General features: G+C 47.6%; 1 protein-coding gene across 2 annotated transcripts in view; it reads right to left on the bottom strand.

Moving 5' to 3' along the window:
- The window catches only part of iars1 (isoleucyl-tRNA synthetase 1), a 273,512-nt gene that overhangs the window by 206,571 nt on the left and 49,307 nt on the right, over positions 1 to 17,634 (bottom strand). For both annotated transcript variants that reach the window (XM_038812610.1, XM_038812609.1), the window contains 2 exons: positions 13,963 to 14,080; positions 9,185 to 9,332 (listed from right to left, as the gene is read on the bottom strand). In XM_038812610.1, the coding sequence (XP_038668538.1) occupies positions 9,185 to 9,332; positions 13,963 to 14,080 (266 nt within the window). The remainder of the gene's footprint in view (positions 1 to 9,184; positions 9,333 to 13,962; positions 14,081 to 17,634) is intronic.

Raw genomic sequence — 17,634 nt, 5'->3', positions numbered from 1 at the left:
CAGCTCACCACCACCACCTTCTCAAAGGCAATTAGGGATGGGCAATAAATGCTGGCCTAGCCAGCAACACCACATCCCAAGAATGAATTTTTTAAAAAGCATCCCACTGCTCACTGACCTATAGTGGCTCACTGTCTCCCAAAAATACATTTTAAAATTCAAATTCCTCCGTGCGCTCACCTCTCCCTATCTCCGTAATCACTTACAACTCTCAAAAATCTCTGCACCCTTCCAATTCAGGTCTCCTGAGTATCCCACACCACCACTGACACTGGCTACCTAGACCCTAACCTCTGGATTTCGCTCCTTGAGCCTCTCTGTTTCTTTCTTTTCTTTCAAGATGCTCCTTGTAAACTACCTCTTTGACCAAGCAGCTATCCTCAAGTGGCTTGGTGTCAAAATTTGTTTAGTGTTATCTGTACTAAGCACATGACTCTTTTAACTACTTTAAAGGAGGTATTTAAAGACACTTTATTTGTGTCGAATGACCAAGATTAGAGAGCGTATTGATTTTACAGGGAACAAGGTAGAGGTCACTAAGTGATCAAGCAAGGCCAACAAAAGCAATAATACATTGAAATATAGGTATGGCTGAGCTGATAAAATACATAAAATGTTCATTCTCTGATAAGGGCTAAATGTAGGACATTATTGCCATGGCAATTCAGTTGTTGGAGGACCCTGAAGGACAAATTCAGTATGCGTTGATCTCAGACTCCTAAAGGAGTAACAGTGCACAAAAGAGCTTCAGTTTTCTTTTCTCTTTCATCAATTACATTTATTTCTTTCCCCTCAAGGCATCAATCCTTGCTCAAGTGTCCACTATTCACGAATGGCCCATATCAACAAGTATTGGGAGGCTATTCAACTATGGAGGAACTACAAACTATCCCACTCATGTACACACACACGTTCAGTGAGATAATTCTGTCAACTTTCATCTTCCCAAATGCAACAAACAACAAAAGCAAATATTTTAACCAGACTCTTCCCCGGTGTGTATTTAACAGCTAAGGCACCAGCAAAGCCTATGTAGAAAGTTATGAACATAACTGAAACATCAACATATGCCAGAGTTGTGGGATAGGAATTCAATGCACTCCTGTCAAATTACCAAACTCAAATCACTTCATTGTGAGGAGACACCAAAATACAAGAGAAAGGAAATACTAAACCTGGGTTAAATGTCCTAGAACTCTGTTAAAAAAGGCATATTTAGGGTTTCGAGCATGGCGGCGGGGGTTTCGGACATGGCGACGGGCGGGGGTGGGGATATGTTCCTGGAGGGGAGCTTTGCGAGTTTGAGGGGCTTGGAGGAGAAATTTGGTCTGGTAAGGGGAAACGATTTCAGGTATCTACAGATGCGGGACTTTGTCCGCAGACAAGTCCTATCCTTCCCACGCCTCCCGCCAATGGGGATCCAAGACAGAATAGTCTCTAGATGGGAAGGAGGAGAGGGTAGAGTCTCAGATATTTATAAGGTGCTCATGAAGGGGGAAGAGTCCCAGACGGAGGAACTGAAACTCAAATGGGAGGAGGAGCTTGGCGGGGAGATGGAGGACGGGCTGTGGGTGGAAACCCTGAGTAGGGTAAACTCAACCGCAACATGTGCCAGGCTCAGCCTGATTCAATTTAAGGTTGTTCACCGGGCCCACATGGCAGTAGCTAGGATGAGCAAATTCTTTGGGGTAGAGGATAAGAGCGCTAGATGCGGGGGAGGACCAGCAAACCATGTTCACATGTTTTGGGCATGTCCGATGCTGAGGGGGTACTGGGAGAGATTTGCGGGGATCATGTCCCGGGTGCTAAAAACAAGGGTGGTGATGGGTCCAGGGGCGGCAATTTTTGGGGTTTCGGAGGACCCGGGAGTCCAGGGTGAGAAAGAGGCTGATGTTTTGGCCTTTGCTTCCCTGATAGTCCGGCGATGAATACTGCTGGCATGGAGGGACTCAAACCCCCGAAGACTGAGCTATGGCTTTCGGACATGTCGAGTTTTCTGGGTATGGAAAAAATTAAGTTCGCCTTGAGGGGATCTGTACAGGGGTTCACCCAAAGGTGGCAACCATTCATCGACTTCTTCGCGGGAGAGTGAGCGTCAACGGGGGGGGGGGGGGGGGGGGGGATTAGAGTAGAGTAGGAGGGATAAATAGGCGGGTAGTGCCGATGGGAGAGGAGCGGGCTTGTGCAGTATGGTTCGATTGAAGTATTGATTCTACGTTGATGTTTGCACATTTTTGCCTTTTTTGCTTTCTTTTTGTTGTTGTCTGTAACTGTTTACAATGCCGAAAAATACCTCAATAAAATTGTTTGTTAAAAAAAAGGCATATTTAGCAAGCTACTTGTTATAACCTGCCTGCTTACCATTGGCTGGGGACTAATGACAATCCCACAATCCTATGGGAGTATGAGCTTCCCCAATGAGGGGGGCGGAGAAATCATTAGCAGACACCCTGCATAAACAGAGCTGGCCAGTTTGGAACCAGCAGAGAGAGAGAGGAGTGAGCAACAAGGGAAGTTGCTGCTGCTGCTGTATATATATGTTATTGTAAATAAATGTTATTTCTTTGTATCCTGAAAACTCGTGCTGGATTCTTCGTGGCCCTCACAAAACTGCCCATTGTGAGGGCAGCTGAAGACCTCGGCTATTTTAAAATAAAAGCCAATTTTAACCGTGTAGCAATTCTAGGTTAAGTGGGGCTGGAATTGACTGCCCCCTGGCTCAGGGTGTCATAACATAGTTTGGGGGCATCGTCCGGGAATCTTTGGAACAGTAATCAGTGACGATTTGGGGTACAGTATTTATTAAAAAGAGACACCAGGTCTGTAATAGTATAACAGGATGGCTCTTGAAGCTGCTAAAGCTTTTCTTCAGGTGGAAAACCGGCCTTTGGTTTCTTTACAAGGACTTCGAAAATTGGCATATGAATTAAAAATAGAGTTGCCGGCTAAAGATGAAAATGAAATGAAAATCGCTTATTGTCACGAGTAGGCTTCAATTAAGTTACTGTGAAAAGCAAGGTAGAGATAATTAAAGTGATTGCTCAGCATTTGAATTTGAGAGTGATACCAGAATCACAGGCTAGGTCATGGCAAAAATCAGTGGAATTAGCCAAGATCCAGTTACAAATGAAACAATTAGAAATACAGCAAAATAATTGGAGATGCATCAAAAAGAGAGAGCTTTTCAAATGGAAATTGAAATGAGTACGTTGGAAGTTGAGAGATAGGAAAAAGCAAAATAGAGAATTCCAGCTCAAAGCACTGGAAATTAAAAGAGCGCTGCGAGGAGCTCGAGGAGAGCTTAACCTGAGAACAGAACCCAGGGGGATGTGCTTAAGTTTATACAGGCCCAACCAAAATTTTGGGGAGAAAGGAGGAGGGGCATTTTTCATGCCATTTGAGAAAATACAGTAGTCCCCCTTTATAACGCGGGTGTTGGGGTCCAAGACCCCCACCCGCGTTGTAACCGAGCCGCGGATATCCACGATGGGGGTTTTAAATTTATTTAAAAATCTATGCTAGCGCTTCCCATTGTGAGTCTACGGGGGGCGGGGGGAGAGGTCAGACCCCCGTAGACTCACAATGGGAAGCGCTAGCATAGATTTTTAAATAAATTTTAAAACCCCATCGTGGATCCAATTAAATTTCAGCGGCCGGCTCACTTTGATCCGGAGAGAAGCTGCTCTCAGTGAAATAATCAGCCGGCCGCTGAAATTGACACTGCCCGCTGCTCTCTCCCTCCAATCCAACTTTTAAGTTTTAATGTTTCTGATTGGAGGGAGAGAGCAGCCGGCAGTGTCAATTTCTTTTTTTTTCCTCCGGCTTGCCCCCTCTCCCCCCACACCCTCCGGCTCGCCCCCTCTCCCCCCCCCAACACCCTCCGGCTCGCCCCCTCTCCCCCCACACCCTCCGGTTCGCCCCCTCTCCCCCCACATCCTCCAACTAGACCCCTCTCCCCCCCACACCCTCCGGCTCGCCCCCTCTCCCCCCCCAACACCCTCCGGCTCGCCCCCTCTCTCCCCACACCCTCCGGTTCGCCCCCTCTTCCCCCACATCCTCCAACTAGACCCCTCTCCCCCCCACACCCTCCGGCTCGCCCCCTCTCCCCCAACACCCACTGGGCTCTGTCTCCTCCTCTCCCCCAACACCCACTGGGCTCTGTCTCCTCCTCCCCCCCCCCCCCCCCCCCCCACCCACCTCACACCCTCCGGCTCGCCCCCTCCCCCCCCTCTCCTCCCCCCGTCCCCCCCTCTCCTCCCCCCGTCCCCCCCTCTCCTCCCCCCATCCCCCCCTCTCCTCCCCCCATCCCCCAACACCCGCAGGGCCCTCCTCTCTCCCCCAACACCCGCAGGGGGGTCTCCCCCACACCCGCAGGGGGGTCTCCCCCACACCCGCAGGGGGGTCTCCCCCACACCCGCAGGGGGGGTCTCCCCCACACCCGCAGGGGGGTCCCCCCCAACACCCGCCCCCACTCCTCTCCCCCCCCACACCCGCCCCCCCTCTTCTCCCCCCCCCACACCCGCCCCCCCTCTTCTCCCCCCCCCACACCCGCCCCCCCCTCTGCTCTCCCCCAACACCCGCCCCCCCTCCTCTCCCCCCCAACACCCGCCCCCCCTCCTCTCCCCCCCACACACCCGCCCCCCCCCCTCTCCCCCCCCACACCCGCCCCCCCTCCTCTCCCCCCCCACACCCGCCCCCCCTCCTCTCCCCCCCCACACCCGCCCCCCCTCCTCTCCCCCCCCCACACCCGCCCCCCTCCTCTCCCCCCCCCCACACCCGACCCCCCTCCTCTCCCCCCCCACACCCGCCCCCCCTCCTCTCCCCCCCACACCCGCCCCCCTCTTCTCCCCCCCACACCAGCCCCCCTCCTCTCCCCCCCACACCCGCCCCCCTCCTCTCCCCCCCACACCCGCCCCCCCTCCTCTCCCCCCCACACCCGCCCCCCCTCCTCTCCCCCCCAACACCCGCCCCCCCTCCTCTCCCCCCCAACACCCGCCCCCCCAACGCCCGCCCCCCTCCTCTCCCCCCAACACCCGCCCCCCTCCTCCTCTCCCCCCCAACACCCGCCCCCCCTCCTCTCCCCCCCAACACCCGCCCCCCCTCCTCTCCCCCCCAACACCCGCCCCCCCTCCTCTCCCCCCCAACACCCGCCCCCCCTCCTCTCCCCCCCAACACCCGCCCCCCCTCCTCTCCCCCCCAACACCCGCCCCCCCTCCTCTCCCCCCCAACACCTGCCCCCCCTCCTCTCCCCCCCAACACCCGCCCCCCCTCCTCTCCCCCCCAACACCCGCCCCCCCTCTTCTCCCCCCCAACACCCGCCCCCCCTCTTCTCCCCCCCAACACCCGCCCCCCCTCTTCTCCCCCCCAACACCCGCCCCCCCTCTTCTCCCCCCCAACACCCGCCCCCCTCTTCTCCCCCCCAACACCCGCCCCCCCTCTTCTCCCCCCCAACACCCGCCCCCCCTCTTCTCCCCCCCAACACCCGCCCCCCCTCTTCTCCCCCCCAACACCCGCCCCCCCTCTTCTCCCCCCACAACAGCCGCCCCCCCTCGGCAGTGTCAATTTCAGCGGCCAGCTGATTGTTTCAGTGAGAGCAGCTTCCCTCTCTGGATCAAAGTGAGCCGGCCGCTGAAATTGACACTGCCCACTGCTCTCTCCCTCCAATCCAACTTTTAAGTTTTAATGTTTCTGATTGGAGGGAGAGAGCAGCGGGCAGTGTCAATTTCAGCGGACGGCTCACTTTGATCCGGAGAGGGAAGCTGCTCTCTCAGTGAAACAATCAGCCGGCCGCTGAAATTGACACTGCCCGCTGCTCTCTCCCTCCAATCAGAAACATTAAAACTTAAAAGTTGGATTGGAGGGAGAGAGCAGTGGGCAGTGTCAATTTCAGCGGCCGGCTGATTATTTTAGTGAGAGCAGCTTCCCTCTCCGTAGCCGGCCGCTGAAATTGACACAACTGACAGTTGGGGTCCATCAGCCCCCCCGCGGTATATCGCGAACCGCGGTATTGCTGAGCGCGGTATAACGGGGGACTACTGTAGCAACACAAATTAGATTAGATAAATTAGCTATGCTAAATTGCCCCTTAGTGTCCAACGATTGGTGGGATCATGTGGGTACGGTGTGGGATTGGGTCTAGGTGCTCTTTCGCAGGATCAGTGCAGACTTGATAGTCTCAATGGCCTCTTTCTGCACTGCAGGGATGCTATGATTCTAAATGGAGTGGCTGAAAGAAAATTGGACACTACCCATGCAAAGAAAATTGACTGCGCGGGCACGGAAAGTTTATGCTTCCATGTCAGAGGGGGTGTCTAAGGATTATAATGAGGTAAAAAAGGACAATAATCTGCCCGGCAACTGACAGTGATTGTTCCTATCAGGTGGGGTTTTTCGGAGAGAATGCAGGGGAAGCCACTGGACCCTCAAGTAACTTTATTGTAGTGTTAATGTAAGCCTACTTGTGACACTAATGAAGATTATTATTATTAGACCTGGACTCCCCCTCCATCGATAAACATTCTTTCTGAATCTACTCTGTCTAATCTTGTCAGAATTTTATATGTTCTATGATATCCCCTCTCACTCTTCTAAACTCCAATGAATATAATCCTAACTGACTTAGTCTCTCCTCATATGACAGTCTGCCATCCCAGGAATTGGCCTTCGCTGCACTCCCTCCATAGCAAGTGCGTCCTTCCTCAGATAAGGACACTAAAACTGCACACAATACTCCAGGTGTGGCCTCACCAATGCCCCATAAAATTGCAATAAAACACTTCTCTTCCTATACTCATATTGTCTCGCTATGAAGGCCAACATACCATTTGCCTTGTTTACGGCCTGCTGTACCTGCGCACTTATTTTCAGTGACTGATGCACGAGGATACCAAGGTCTGCTGAGTATCCACCTCTCTCAATTTACACCCTTTCAAATAATAATCTGCCTTCCTATTTTTGCTGCCGAAGTGGATAACCTCATATTTATTCATATTATACTGTATCTACATGCATGTGCCCACTCACTCAGCCTGTCCAAATCCTACTGAAGCATCTCTGCATCCTCCTCACAGCTCATCCTCCCACACAACTTTGTATCATCTGCAAATGTGAATACATTTAGTTCCCTCATCCAAATCATTAATATATAATGTGAACAGTTGGGGTCCTAGCACTGATCCCTGCAGTACCCCATTAGTTATTGCCTGGCAACAGGAAAAATACCTATTTATTCCAACTTTATGCTTCCTGTCTGCTAACCAGCTTTCTATTCATCTCAAGACACTACCCGCAATCCCATGCGCTTTAACTTTACATAGTTCGGGGTAGCACGGGGTAGCTTTGGGGCAGCAGGGTAGCATGGTGGTTAGCATAAATGCTTCACAGCTCCAGGGTCCCAGGTTCGATTCCCGGCTGGGTCACTGAGGGGGGGGGAGGGGGGGGAGGGGGAGGGGGGGAGGGGGGGAGGGGGGGAGGGGGGGGGGAGGGGGGGGGGGGGGGAGGGGGGGGGGGGGGGGGAGGGGGGGGGGGGAGGGGGGGGGGGGGGGGTTTGGGTTGCGGGTGTGGGGTGGATTCGTGGGTTTGAGTGGGGTGATCGTGGCTCGGCGCAGCGATGGGGGCCGAGGGGCCTGTTCTGTGCTGTACTGTTCTATGTTCTATAGCAATCTGCTATGTGTGAGACCTTGTCAAAAGCCATCTGAAAGTCTAAATAAACCACATCCACCAGGTCTCCTTGGTCAACTCTACAAATAACATCTTTAAACAATTTTGTAGATTTGTCAAGCATGATTTCCCTTCCATAGATCCATGCTGACTGTGTCTGATTATACAGAGACAGTATGTATAATCTCTGTATAGCAACCTCCCGACTACCGATGTTAGGCTCACTGGTCTACAGTTCCCTGGTTTGGCTCACTGGTCTATAGTTCCCTGGTTTCTTTCAGCCTCCTTTTTTGACTAGCGGGGTCATATTAGCTACCCTCCAATCTGTAAGAACCATTCCAGAGTCCAAAGAATTTGGAAAATGACCACCAATGGATCTACTATTTCCAGGCCCACTTCCTTAAGTACTCTGGAATGAAGATTATCAGGTTCTGGAGTTTTGTCTGTCTTCAATTCCATTAATTTCCCCAAAACCATTTATTTACTGATAATAATTTCCTCAACTCCTCACTGAAACTTGCGTTTCTCAGAACTTCCAGTACATTATTCATGTCTGCCTTTGTGAAGACAGAAGCAAAGTTCCTCAACAACTTTAGTTCCTCAACCATTTCTTTGTTCCCCATTATGAATTTCTCCGTTTCTGACTGTAAGGGGTTTACATTCATTTTTATCAATCTTTTTCTCCTTACATATCTATAGAAACTTCTATAGTCAGTTTTTATGTTCCCCACTAACTCATTTTATTATTGTATTTTCTCCTTCTGAATCAATCCCTTGGTTTGCCTTTGCTGAATTTTAAATTGCTCCCAAGTAAGGCAGAAACAAGGTGAAGTGGGGGGTTACTACAGAGGGAGGACTGTTCAGCATGCAAATCTGGTGTACGGCAAAGGTACACTGAGGAACAGCCATTAGAAGTTAACAGGGGTGAACAGTGAAATGTGGAATACAAGGATGCCGATCACAATGTGTGGTATACAATCGGAGGTTGAAGGTGAAGACAGCCAGCCAGTTTCAAAAAAGACATATGACTAAAAAAAACATGCAGTGACCATGTTTCCAGGCAGTGCGCAGCAAGACCAAACAGCCTCTCAATTTGTGGAAGACATACAAGTTGCAATTATTAGTGTCTGGAATTCCATTAACTCTTCTTTTGGGCAGTTTTGTCATTGCATCACCATTCTTAATAATACAGGAAAAAAACAACCTGAATAAGACATTTGAAGTTGGTGATTTAAAGAGGGTTTGCAATTTGTGATGAAGCTCAGGAAGGAAACTACTTATATTTCAGGAACCAAACATTTATTTCACTGTCGCAAAGACATCTTACGAATGGTTTTCTAAATCCTTTCAATGCCTACTCCATGCTCTTCTTTATACAAGCATAGCTTCTTATAAACTGGCATGCAAATGCCTTGGGAGATCTGTTAATATTAATTAGTTTCCCAAGTAGAATGAAAAACTGGGACTACATTGTGAATTTCAGATATTTCAAGCCTCCTTTAATTCTGTCTGGAACAAGTCTTACCTTTAAGTTTTACATATTGATATACTGGGCTGACGCAAACAGCAAGGTTGCTAGGCAAGGTCCACGGTGTTGTTGTCCAAGCAACCAAAGAAACACTTTCATCCTCCTCCAGCGGAAAAGTCACAATAACAGAAGGATCTTGAACATCCTACAATCAATCAGACAAGACATAAAACATAATCTTCTCACAGAATTACAATTAAACATTTCTGTTCGACTATTTCTTGCAAATATAACTTTCAAATTAGAAAAGCTCAACTCCGAATTTCTAATTTAAGATGTTGTTTAATATTGCCTTGCCCTGGGATTAATAAAGGAAATATGATTACTTGTTCCAAATGGTTAATGATATTAAAGTTGTTTCTGGCTAACCTGTTAAAGAAAAATGTCAAAAGACTAAATTAGTCATTTGATTTAATATTTGACTTAAGCACAAGTTAAACCAGAGCACATAGTTGAGAGGTGAAATCCATAAAATATATTTAATTAAACTGCCAATTTGGCTCGAGTGTCAACTGAACAGGAAAAGAAAATCAGAACAACTATTACAGCTCCCTGACTGAATAGAAAACTTGGTAGTTTGCAAACACTCAACACAACTGAACCATTCAAAATATATACCATTAAAATATCATGTTAACTCACCGAAAAATATTGGGCTGAATTCTTCGCTGTCCGTTTTGCCGGCAGCCCGGGGGTTTCCCAACAAAATGGGAAACAATGGGAAACCCCATTGACCAGCCAGAGAAACGGAGAATCCCAACGGCATGCGGGAGAGAGAAACCCGCTCATTGTTTTTTCATTTCTGAATCACAGGCTAATTTAACAACACATAGACCTAGCACAAAAAAACATACTACCGCCAATGTGGCAGTGGTCTAACCTCAAGAATCCTGTGGTTTTGATCAGTTTGTAGTTAATAAAAGTGTTTAAAGGCATCAGCACAGGAGGCTATTCTGCCCCATGTGAGCTATGCTGGCTCCCTACAAGAAAAAAGCTCATCTTACTCCCCTGCCCCCTCCCTGTAGTTCTGGATTTTATTTCTCCATCAGTGCCCTCTGGATCTTGACCCTTCTGCCCAAGGAAGGTTTATCTCTTTCTCTTCTGGACTAGGTCTCTTCTTTTGAACATCTCTAGCAAATCGCCTCTCAACTTTCTTTTCCCTGAGGTGACCAATCCCTGCTTCCCCTATATACCCAAGTAACTGAAGTTCATCGTCCCTGAAACCATTCTCTTAAATCTTTTTTCCACTCTCTCCAAAACCTTCATATCCTTCCTGAAGTGCTGAGCCCAGGAATGGACCAATTCTCCAGTTGAGGCTGAAACAGTATTTATAAAAGGTATTTCATAACCTATGTGCTTTTGTAATCCAGGCTTTTATCTATAAAAACTATGTGCTATATTAACCAGGGCTGGTTTAGCTCAGTCAGCTGGACAGCTGGTTTATGATGCAGAACAAGGCCAGCAGCACGGGTTCAATTCCGGTACCAGTTTACCCGAACAGGCTCCGGAATGCGGCGACTAGGGGCTTTTCTCAGAAACTTGATACTTGTGACAATAAAATGTTATTATTATAACCAGTTTTTAAACCGGCCCTGCCACTGTCAACAAGTTCTGTACATGTACACGCCCCCCCCCCCCCCCCAGCCTCTCTGCTCCTGCACTCCCCTTCATTTCATACACTCTCCTCATTCTTCTGAATAAGATATACACTTCACTGTTCACTTTGCTACTTTTTGTTTCAAAGGGTTTATTACATGTTTTAACGAACTGGAAAAATCTATTCCAACATTCCTTCACAAGTAAATGTGACTAAAATAAGTTGCAACTACAAATTAAAACATTATGGTGAAGCCAACTATCTTCCAAAAGAGGAACTTCTCCAAGAGTTGATAGGAATTATGTCCCAACAGGAATGGGGAGGGGTTCCCGGCTCTGATGGATAGATTTATGCAAGGTGGCCATTCACCCAGTGCCGTGCATGTAAAATTCAAAACATTTTATTGATATTTAAACGTATCCTGTACCTATTGTCCCTTTAGCGATTTGTAGAGAGCTTTAGGTGATTTTTATTGCATCAGTTTCACTACCAGGACATACTGGTCTGTGAGGAGTTGAAGCAATTATTGTAGCATTGCCATGGGCTCTAATACTGTCATGTCTGAACACATAGATTAACCAATAAAATAGTTTTTGCCTGGAAAAATTTATCTGCTGCAACTGAAGCAATTGAGTTTTATTATTTGTATTTACTATTCAGCCACAGACTATTCCAATGGTTCCCTCTTGCTTGGAGAGCAAAAAAATAAATTTGTAACAGATGGGGATTGCTTTTGATCTCAAATTTTTCACCAATTTGAAAAATTGCATTAAGAGCTATTTCCTATTGAATTTACACTTCCTCTTCTGGTGACGGCAGGCAGGAGGCAGCCGCACACTGGAGGGCTCCCGCTCGGAAATAAGAATTTTGGAGTTTTAACGCCTGGTCCCAGGGGCAACAGAGGCTGAAAAGGCTGCAAGAAGTCACAGGGAGGAGAAATGTCCAAGTTGGGGAGAAAAACGGCCGTGAAAAAGGGGGTTAACGGAAGTCCGCCAGGGAGTGAAAACGTTAGCACAGGAACTGTAAGGAAAGCTGAGCCTGGAGCATCCGGAGAAGCCGCATCGCTCACAGCTGAAGAAATGACCACGGTGATGGCTGTGGAACTTGAAAAACAGTTCACAAAGCCCGGTGGAGGATCTTGTTGCAATGGAAGGATGCGAGACCCCCAAGCGTGGAGATCTGGATCAATGACATGGCGGGATTCATTAAGCTGGAGAAGGTCAAATTTGCCCTGAGGGGGTCGGTACAAGGGCTCTTTAGGCGGTGGCAGCCTTTCCTCGATTTTCTGGCTCAAAGATAGGGAACTAGGTCAGCGGCAGCAGCAACCCCGGGGGGGGGGGTGTTCAGGGGGCACTGTTTATGTTCAATTAATTTATTGTTAATTTATTTTGTTGTTTATTGGGGGGGGGGGGTTCGTTACATGCGCGGTTACGGGTGCCGGGGGTGTTTATTATTGTTATTGTTATTATTGTTCTGTTGTTATACATTTTTCAAAAATCACAATAAAAACTATTTTTAAAAAAAAAGAAAAACAGTTCACAAAACACATGGAAGCGATGAAGAAGAAGGTGGGGGCGACATTGAAAGTGCTGGTGGAGGAGGCGATTGCCCTGGTGAGGGCGGCGGTAGCAAGCGCCGCGGCAGAGGTGCAGGATCAAGGTGAGGCACTGAAGGAAGTGAAAGAGGCATTATCGTAGCGCAGTAATCAACTCACCTCGATGAGGAAGGAGTTGCGGAGGGTGATAAAGACCAAAATGGAAGACCTGGAAAACAGATCCAGGCGACAGAATCTGAGGATTGTGGGTCTGCCTGAAGGGGTGGAAGGCCCGAGACGTTGACGGAGTATTTTGCCACAATGTTAGCAAAGCTATTGGGGGATGAGTATGATCCCTCCCGATATGAACTGGATCGGTCGTGGAGGCCGATACCAAAGGTGAGTGAGCCACCAAGAGTACTAACTCCGTTTCCATAGGTATAGAGTGAAGGAGAAAGTCCTGTGCTGGGCAAAGGAGAAGCGGGTGGTGAAGTGGGCTGGATACACATATACCAGGACTTTACGGTGGAGCTGGCGAGGAGGCGGGCTGCCTTCAGCCGGGTGAAGAAGGCACTGTACATCAGCAAGGTGCAGTGCGGCATAGTATATCCAGCTAAGTTGAGGGTGAGCTACAAATCCAAGAACTTTTATTTTGCGGAAGCAGCGGAGGAGTTTGCGAAGGCAGAAGGACTGTGGCAGAATTGAGAAATGGTCGTGTACCGATGTAGCCTCATGTAACTTTATTTTTTCACTGCGTGTTGGTGTATGTACGAAATGAGTCGACACTGTATATATTTGGACGAGGGAAGAGATCGGCCTTTCATTTGCAATGATGGTTCTTTGGGGCATAGGTGTGTATGCAGGGGTTGTTTGCTAAAGCAGATTTCTTGGTTTTCCTGGGACCGGGCAAGGGGGAAGGAGATCCGGGCAGGGGCCTCCACACTGGCCGGTTTAAGCCGGCCAGTGAACGGGGGTGAGGTGGGTGAGGTGGGGGGGGGGGGGGGGGGGGGGGGGGGGGGGGGGGGCTGCGGCCATCGGAGCCTGGTAGAGCAGTTTTCGGTGAGTCTAGCCAGGGTGAAAAGTTGGGGGAAGGAACCGAGGTTGGGGGGGAGGAGTTTACAAGAGGAAGTGGAGGGGAAGAGTCTAGGAGGGGAGGTGGGTGTCTACAATTCATGGGTGCCATTCACGGTACTCTTTTAGGGATTGGATGGCATTGAATATAAAGGCGGGGGGTGGACTGCATATGTCAATGATGACCATAGGCGATTCCTGATTCCTTTTTCTTTTTTTTCCCACCTTGGGAGGGTTTGTTTTATTTGATGCTTATTTTGTTAGGTAGGCCGTTGTTTGGGGTGGTGGGAGAATAGGATCGTTGTTGTTGATAAGGGGAATGACATTGTATTCGTTACCATTTACTGTTTGTTGGTGGGGTGTAAATTGTGAAGAAAATGTGAAAATGGTGAATAAAAATATTTATTAAAAAAAGAATTTACACTTCCTGTGCAAAATATAGTGAATGACGGTCCCAAAGCATCTGCTTTTATTGCGGAAAATTCAAAGGAGCCTCTCAAGACCACAATAGAGTGGTAGTACTGCTGTAATGATGCAAAGCATGTTTGAAGGAATTCTGAAATTAAGTATTACCTTATAATTTTGATGTGATTCAAAATTAGACAGTGGAGTGTTGCATGCAGTAGAAAATGGCATAACCTTTACTCCTCTGTACACCAGTCCCTTGTCATATAGCTGTTTAAACACCCACCTAAAAAGAAAATAAATTTCAATAAGCACAAGAGAACTATATTTTGATGGGTAACTTCAGTAACACTTTAGCATCCAGTTAACACAATTGTTGCACTTTTTGGGAGTAAATTCTGGAGTTCATCATTCCCTCAATAATGATGCGAGAGTGGAGGAGGGGCAGCTGCGTCATTTTCCTTTTCCTCGTCTTATGTCTGCTCAGTAACTTGGATATCAGTAACTTGCCAGAGATCGAGAACTTTCCGTGTAGGAGATTATGAATGCCTGTCGTATGATTTAGGAAATCAGAATATGAACCCACTCTCTACTGAACTACTGTTGCACAATGTAATAACATAAATGTCCTTTTACACATTTCTATATTATTCTCCCCCGAGGGATAGCAAAAAATCCTTCATTTAAGATAAAAAATTACATGGAAAATTAGGAATAATGTATAGGATGATAGCTTCTTCCAGTGATTTGCAGTCAATTCAAAGAGTAAGGCAATGCAAGAATAGCCAACTGAGTCTGTTGCAGTTGGGAGACCCATCAGACTGATTTTGCTTCAAAAACTGTAATTTAAAAAATGATACAGAATTTTATGCATTGCTCAAACTGAAATGCTCTTTTCAAAAACTAATGCAGCTGTGCTCCCTCTTTTGTTAGCAAACAGCTAACTGTGCATTGCCTGTTTAATAGTTCATCTGAATTGTGTTTTTTTTTTAGAAAAAAGTCCCCATTCTGCAGTTAACCCCAGGTATGTTACCTTCACCTTGGTCTTTATAATTTTACTAGCTCCACTGTGCTGTGTGTTAGTTGAATGCCTTGATGCAACGTTACCTTTTGCCCTCTTCCACACTAGACCCCAATATTTGTTAGGATACAGGTCGTGAAACACAAACAATTTGTAAAACTGTGAGGAAAGGGTACTTCACCCCAGAAGTGATGACTCTGACCAATAGGTATCTTTTGTGTTGAAACAAAATTTAATTTAAACGCAGAATTAACCACATTATCAAAGAAATAGCTTTACACTGGTCAGTTAAACATTTCTTAAACACAAGGAAAAACATGAACTTACTATCTAGAATCCTCCTACTTACTCCAATTAAGCAATCCAATATAATTCAAATTCCACTTTTAAATAAAGTTAATAAAACTGGTTTACTTGCTTAGCTGTGTAGACACTTTTGGAGAGTGAGCGCGACCCTTTCAAGAGCAGAACCAGACATTTGGCAAAACTGTTGTCTAACTTTAAATCATTCTGTCTTGTCAGATTCAAATCCTATGGCAAACTATAAAACTCCAGTCAGCCCTGGCTCCTCCCATTAATTACTTCATCCCCACCCCACCAAGATGTCACATGACGTGCTTAGCTCGGTCTGATACAGCCCCTCATAAATGATCTATTCTCCAGAGAATCTCCAGCGATCATAACAATGTTCCATTAGCCCCTATATGTAAACAAGTAAATGGTTCAAAACCATCACGACCTAGCTTTTATAACCCCTATATTACAGCTTCAGCATACACACAGTCTGCATACTTAACCTAGGTTCATCATTAATATTACTGCAACAAATACAGACCTTAACCCGGGCTTTTAATAGCATTACTGCCATGAATATAAAATTTATTGTGTGGTGGGGGGAGGGGTGGCGGCAGAGTGAGAATATAAATTCTCTCCCGGTGTCCCGGTGAGGCGCATGTAACAGCCAATTGCATTTTAGGTGGCTTCCCCGCAGGTCATAGAAATCATGGAATTTACAGTGCAGGAGGCCATTTGGCCGATCGAGTCTGCACCAGCCCTTGGAAAGAGCACCCAACTTAAGCCTATCCCTGCAACCCAGTACCCACCCTACACTAATGACAATTTATCATGGCCATGAAGCAACTGTGCTAACCACTGTGCTACTGTGCTACCCAGCACTTCGAGCTTTTTGTCCTTTTTGAGGGATTTTACGACGGCCATTCAGAGCAAGTGAAGGGTAATCGGGGATGTTGAATCAGGCACGAAGAGAGGCGGAGGAGTGAAATCCCGGGCACCAAGCCCAATGAAAGGTTCAGCAAAGATGGCGGGGGAAGCAGCTGTGCTTACCACCCTGGACATGATGTCACCAGTAATGGCCAAAGAACTGGAGAAGTTCGGTAGGGAGATGGATGAGCGTTTTAAGAAGCATGGCCAGCAAATGAAGGTGTCTTTTAAAGCTATGGTGGAGGCGGCTTTGGGCCCAATTAGAGAGCAGCTTCGGAAGACTACTAAGGTGGGAGCTCAAGGAGAAATATGGGCTTATGGACACCGACAAGTTCAGGTATCTCCAGGTGCATAGCTGGATCAAAAAGTATTTTCCTGCCTTCCTGGTGAAGCCGCCTTCCACCTTGCTCAAGCGGATTGTGTCCTGCTTGGGGTTGGAGATGACCAGCACGTCGAACATATATAAGCGGATAGTATGGGAGAAAACGGACTCGTTTGAGGAAGTGAAGGCAAAATGTGTAGAAGAGCTAGGGCCAATTGTAGAGGAGGAGGTTTGGAACGAGGTACTGAGGAGGTGAACGCGACCTTGTCCTGTGCGAGGCAGAGTCTCATTCGGTTAAAAGTAGTGTTGCGAGCTCACCTCACGAAGGCTGGAACGAGCTGTTTTCTCAGTGAAGCAGAGGATAGGTGTGGGCGGCGTTCGAGGGGGCTGGCGCACTATTCGCACATCGTCTGGTTGTGCTCAAAACTGGTGGGCTTCTGGATGTTGTTTTTTGAAAGCACATCGGCAATCCTGAATGTGGGGTTGGAGCCATGCCCCACTGGTTGCGATTTTTAGAGTCTCGGATGTACCGGAGCTCGGGTCGGGGGCAGGGATAGACGCTCTTGAGAGGTCTTTGCCTCGCTTTTGGCAAGGAGCCAGATCCTCTTGGGCTAGATGCCGACTCCACCGCCAAGCGCCTTGGCATGGTTAGGTGACCTGATGGGGGCTTTTGCATCTCAAGAAGGTGAAGTTCACCGTCAGAGGGTCGGTGGAAAGGTTTTACCGTTGGTGGCAGACGTTTAAAATTGAATTTAAAGAGTTGGTCACTGTTAGCTTTGGGGGGGGGGGGGGGGGGGGGGAGAGAGAGAGAGAGAGAACTAGGACCAGCAGCGTGGGAATTACTTTATATTGTTATTGGGGCGTTTAATACTGTTTTTTGTGTTAGTGTTTGGGGGTTTTGTGTAAACTTTAAATTAACATTTTAATAAAAATGCTTAAAGTAATTTGAAAAACAAATTCCTCTCCCCACTCATTTTCTCCACTGAACAACTTCATATCCAAGTATTCTTACTTGCAGACAGACCCCAGATGTTGTGCACACTAACCACTGACCCCACCTCCCTTTCATTATTTGATCACTTTTCCCACTCCTTAACAACTCACACCCCATCATTTCCCCTTTCAATGCTATAGCCAATTTCAAACTGTGGATTACCTCACTTGATTCAAGGCGAATTCATAACTTTCTGTTGATTCCCTTATTTTCCCTAATTCCTTTATTTTCCCTTTCTTTACTTTTGCCATTATCATTTTTGATCCACAGATGCTTAAGGAA

The sequence above is a fragment of the Scyliorhinus canicula genome, chromosome 11, assembly GCF_902713615.1.
Source record: "Scyliorhinus canicula chromosome 11, sScyCan1.1, whole genome shotgun sequence".
NCBI lineage: Eukaryota > Metazoa > Chordata > Chondrichthyes > Carcharhiniformes > Scyliorhinidae > Scyliorhinus > Scyliorhinus canicula.
This window is presented reverse-complemented; position numbering and strand designations above follow the sequence as displayed.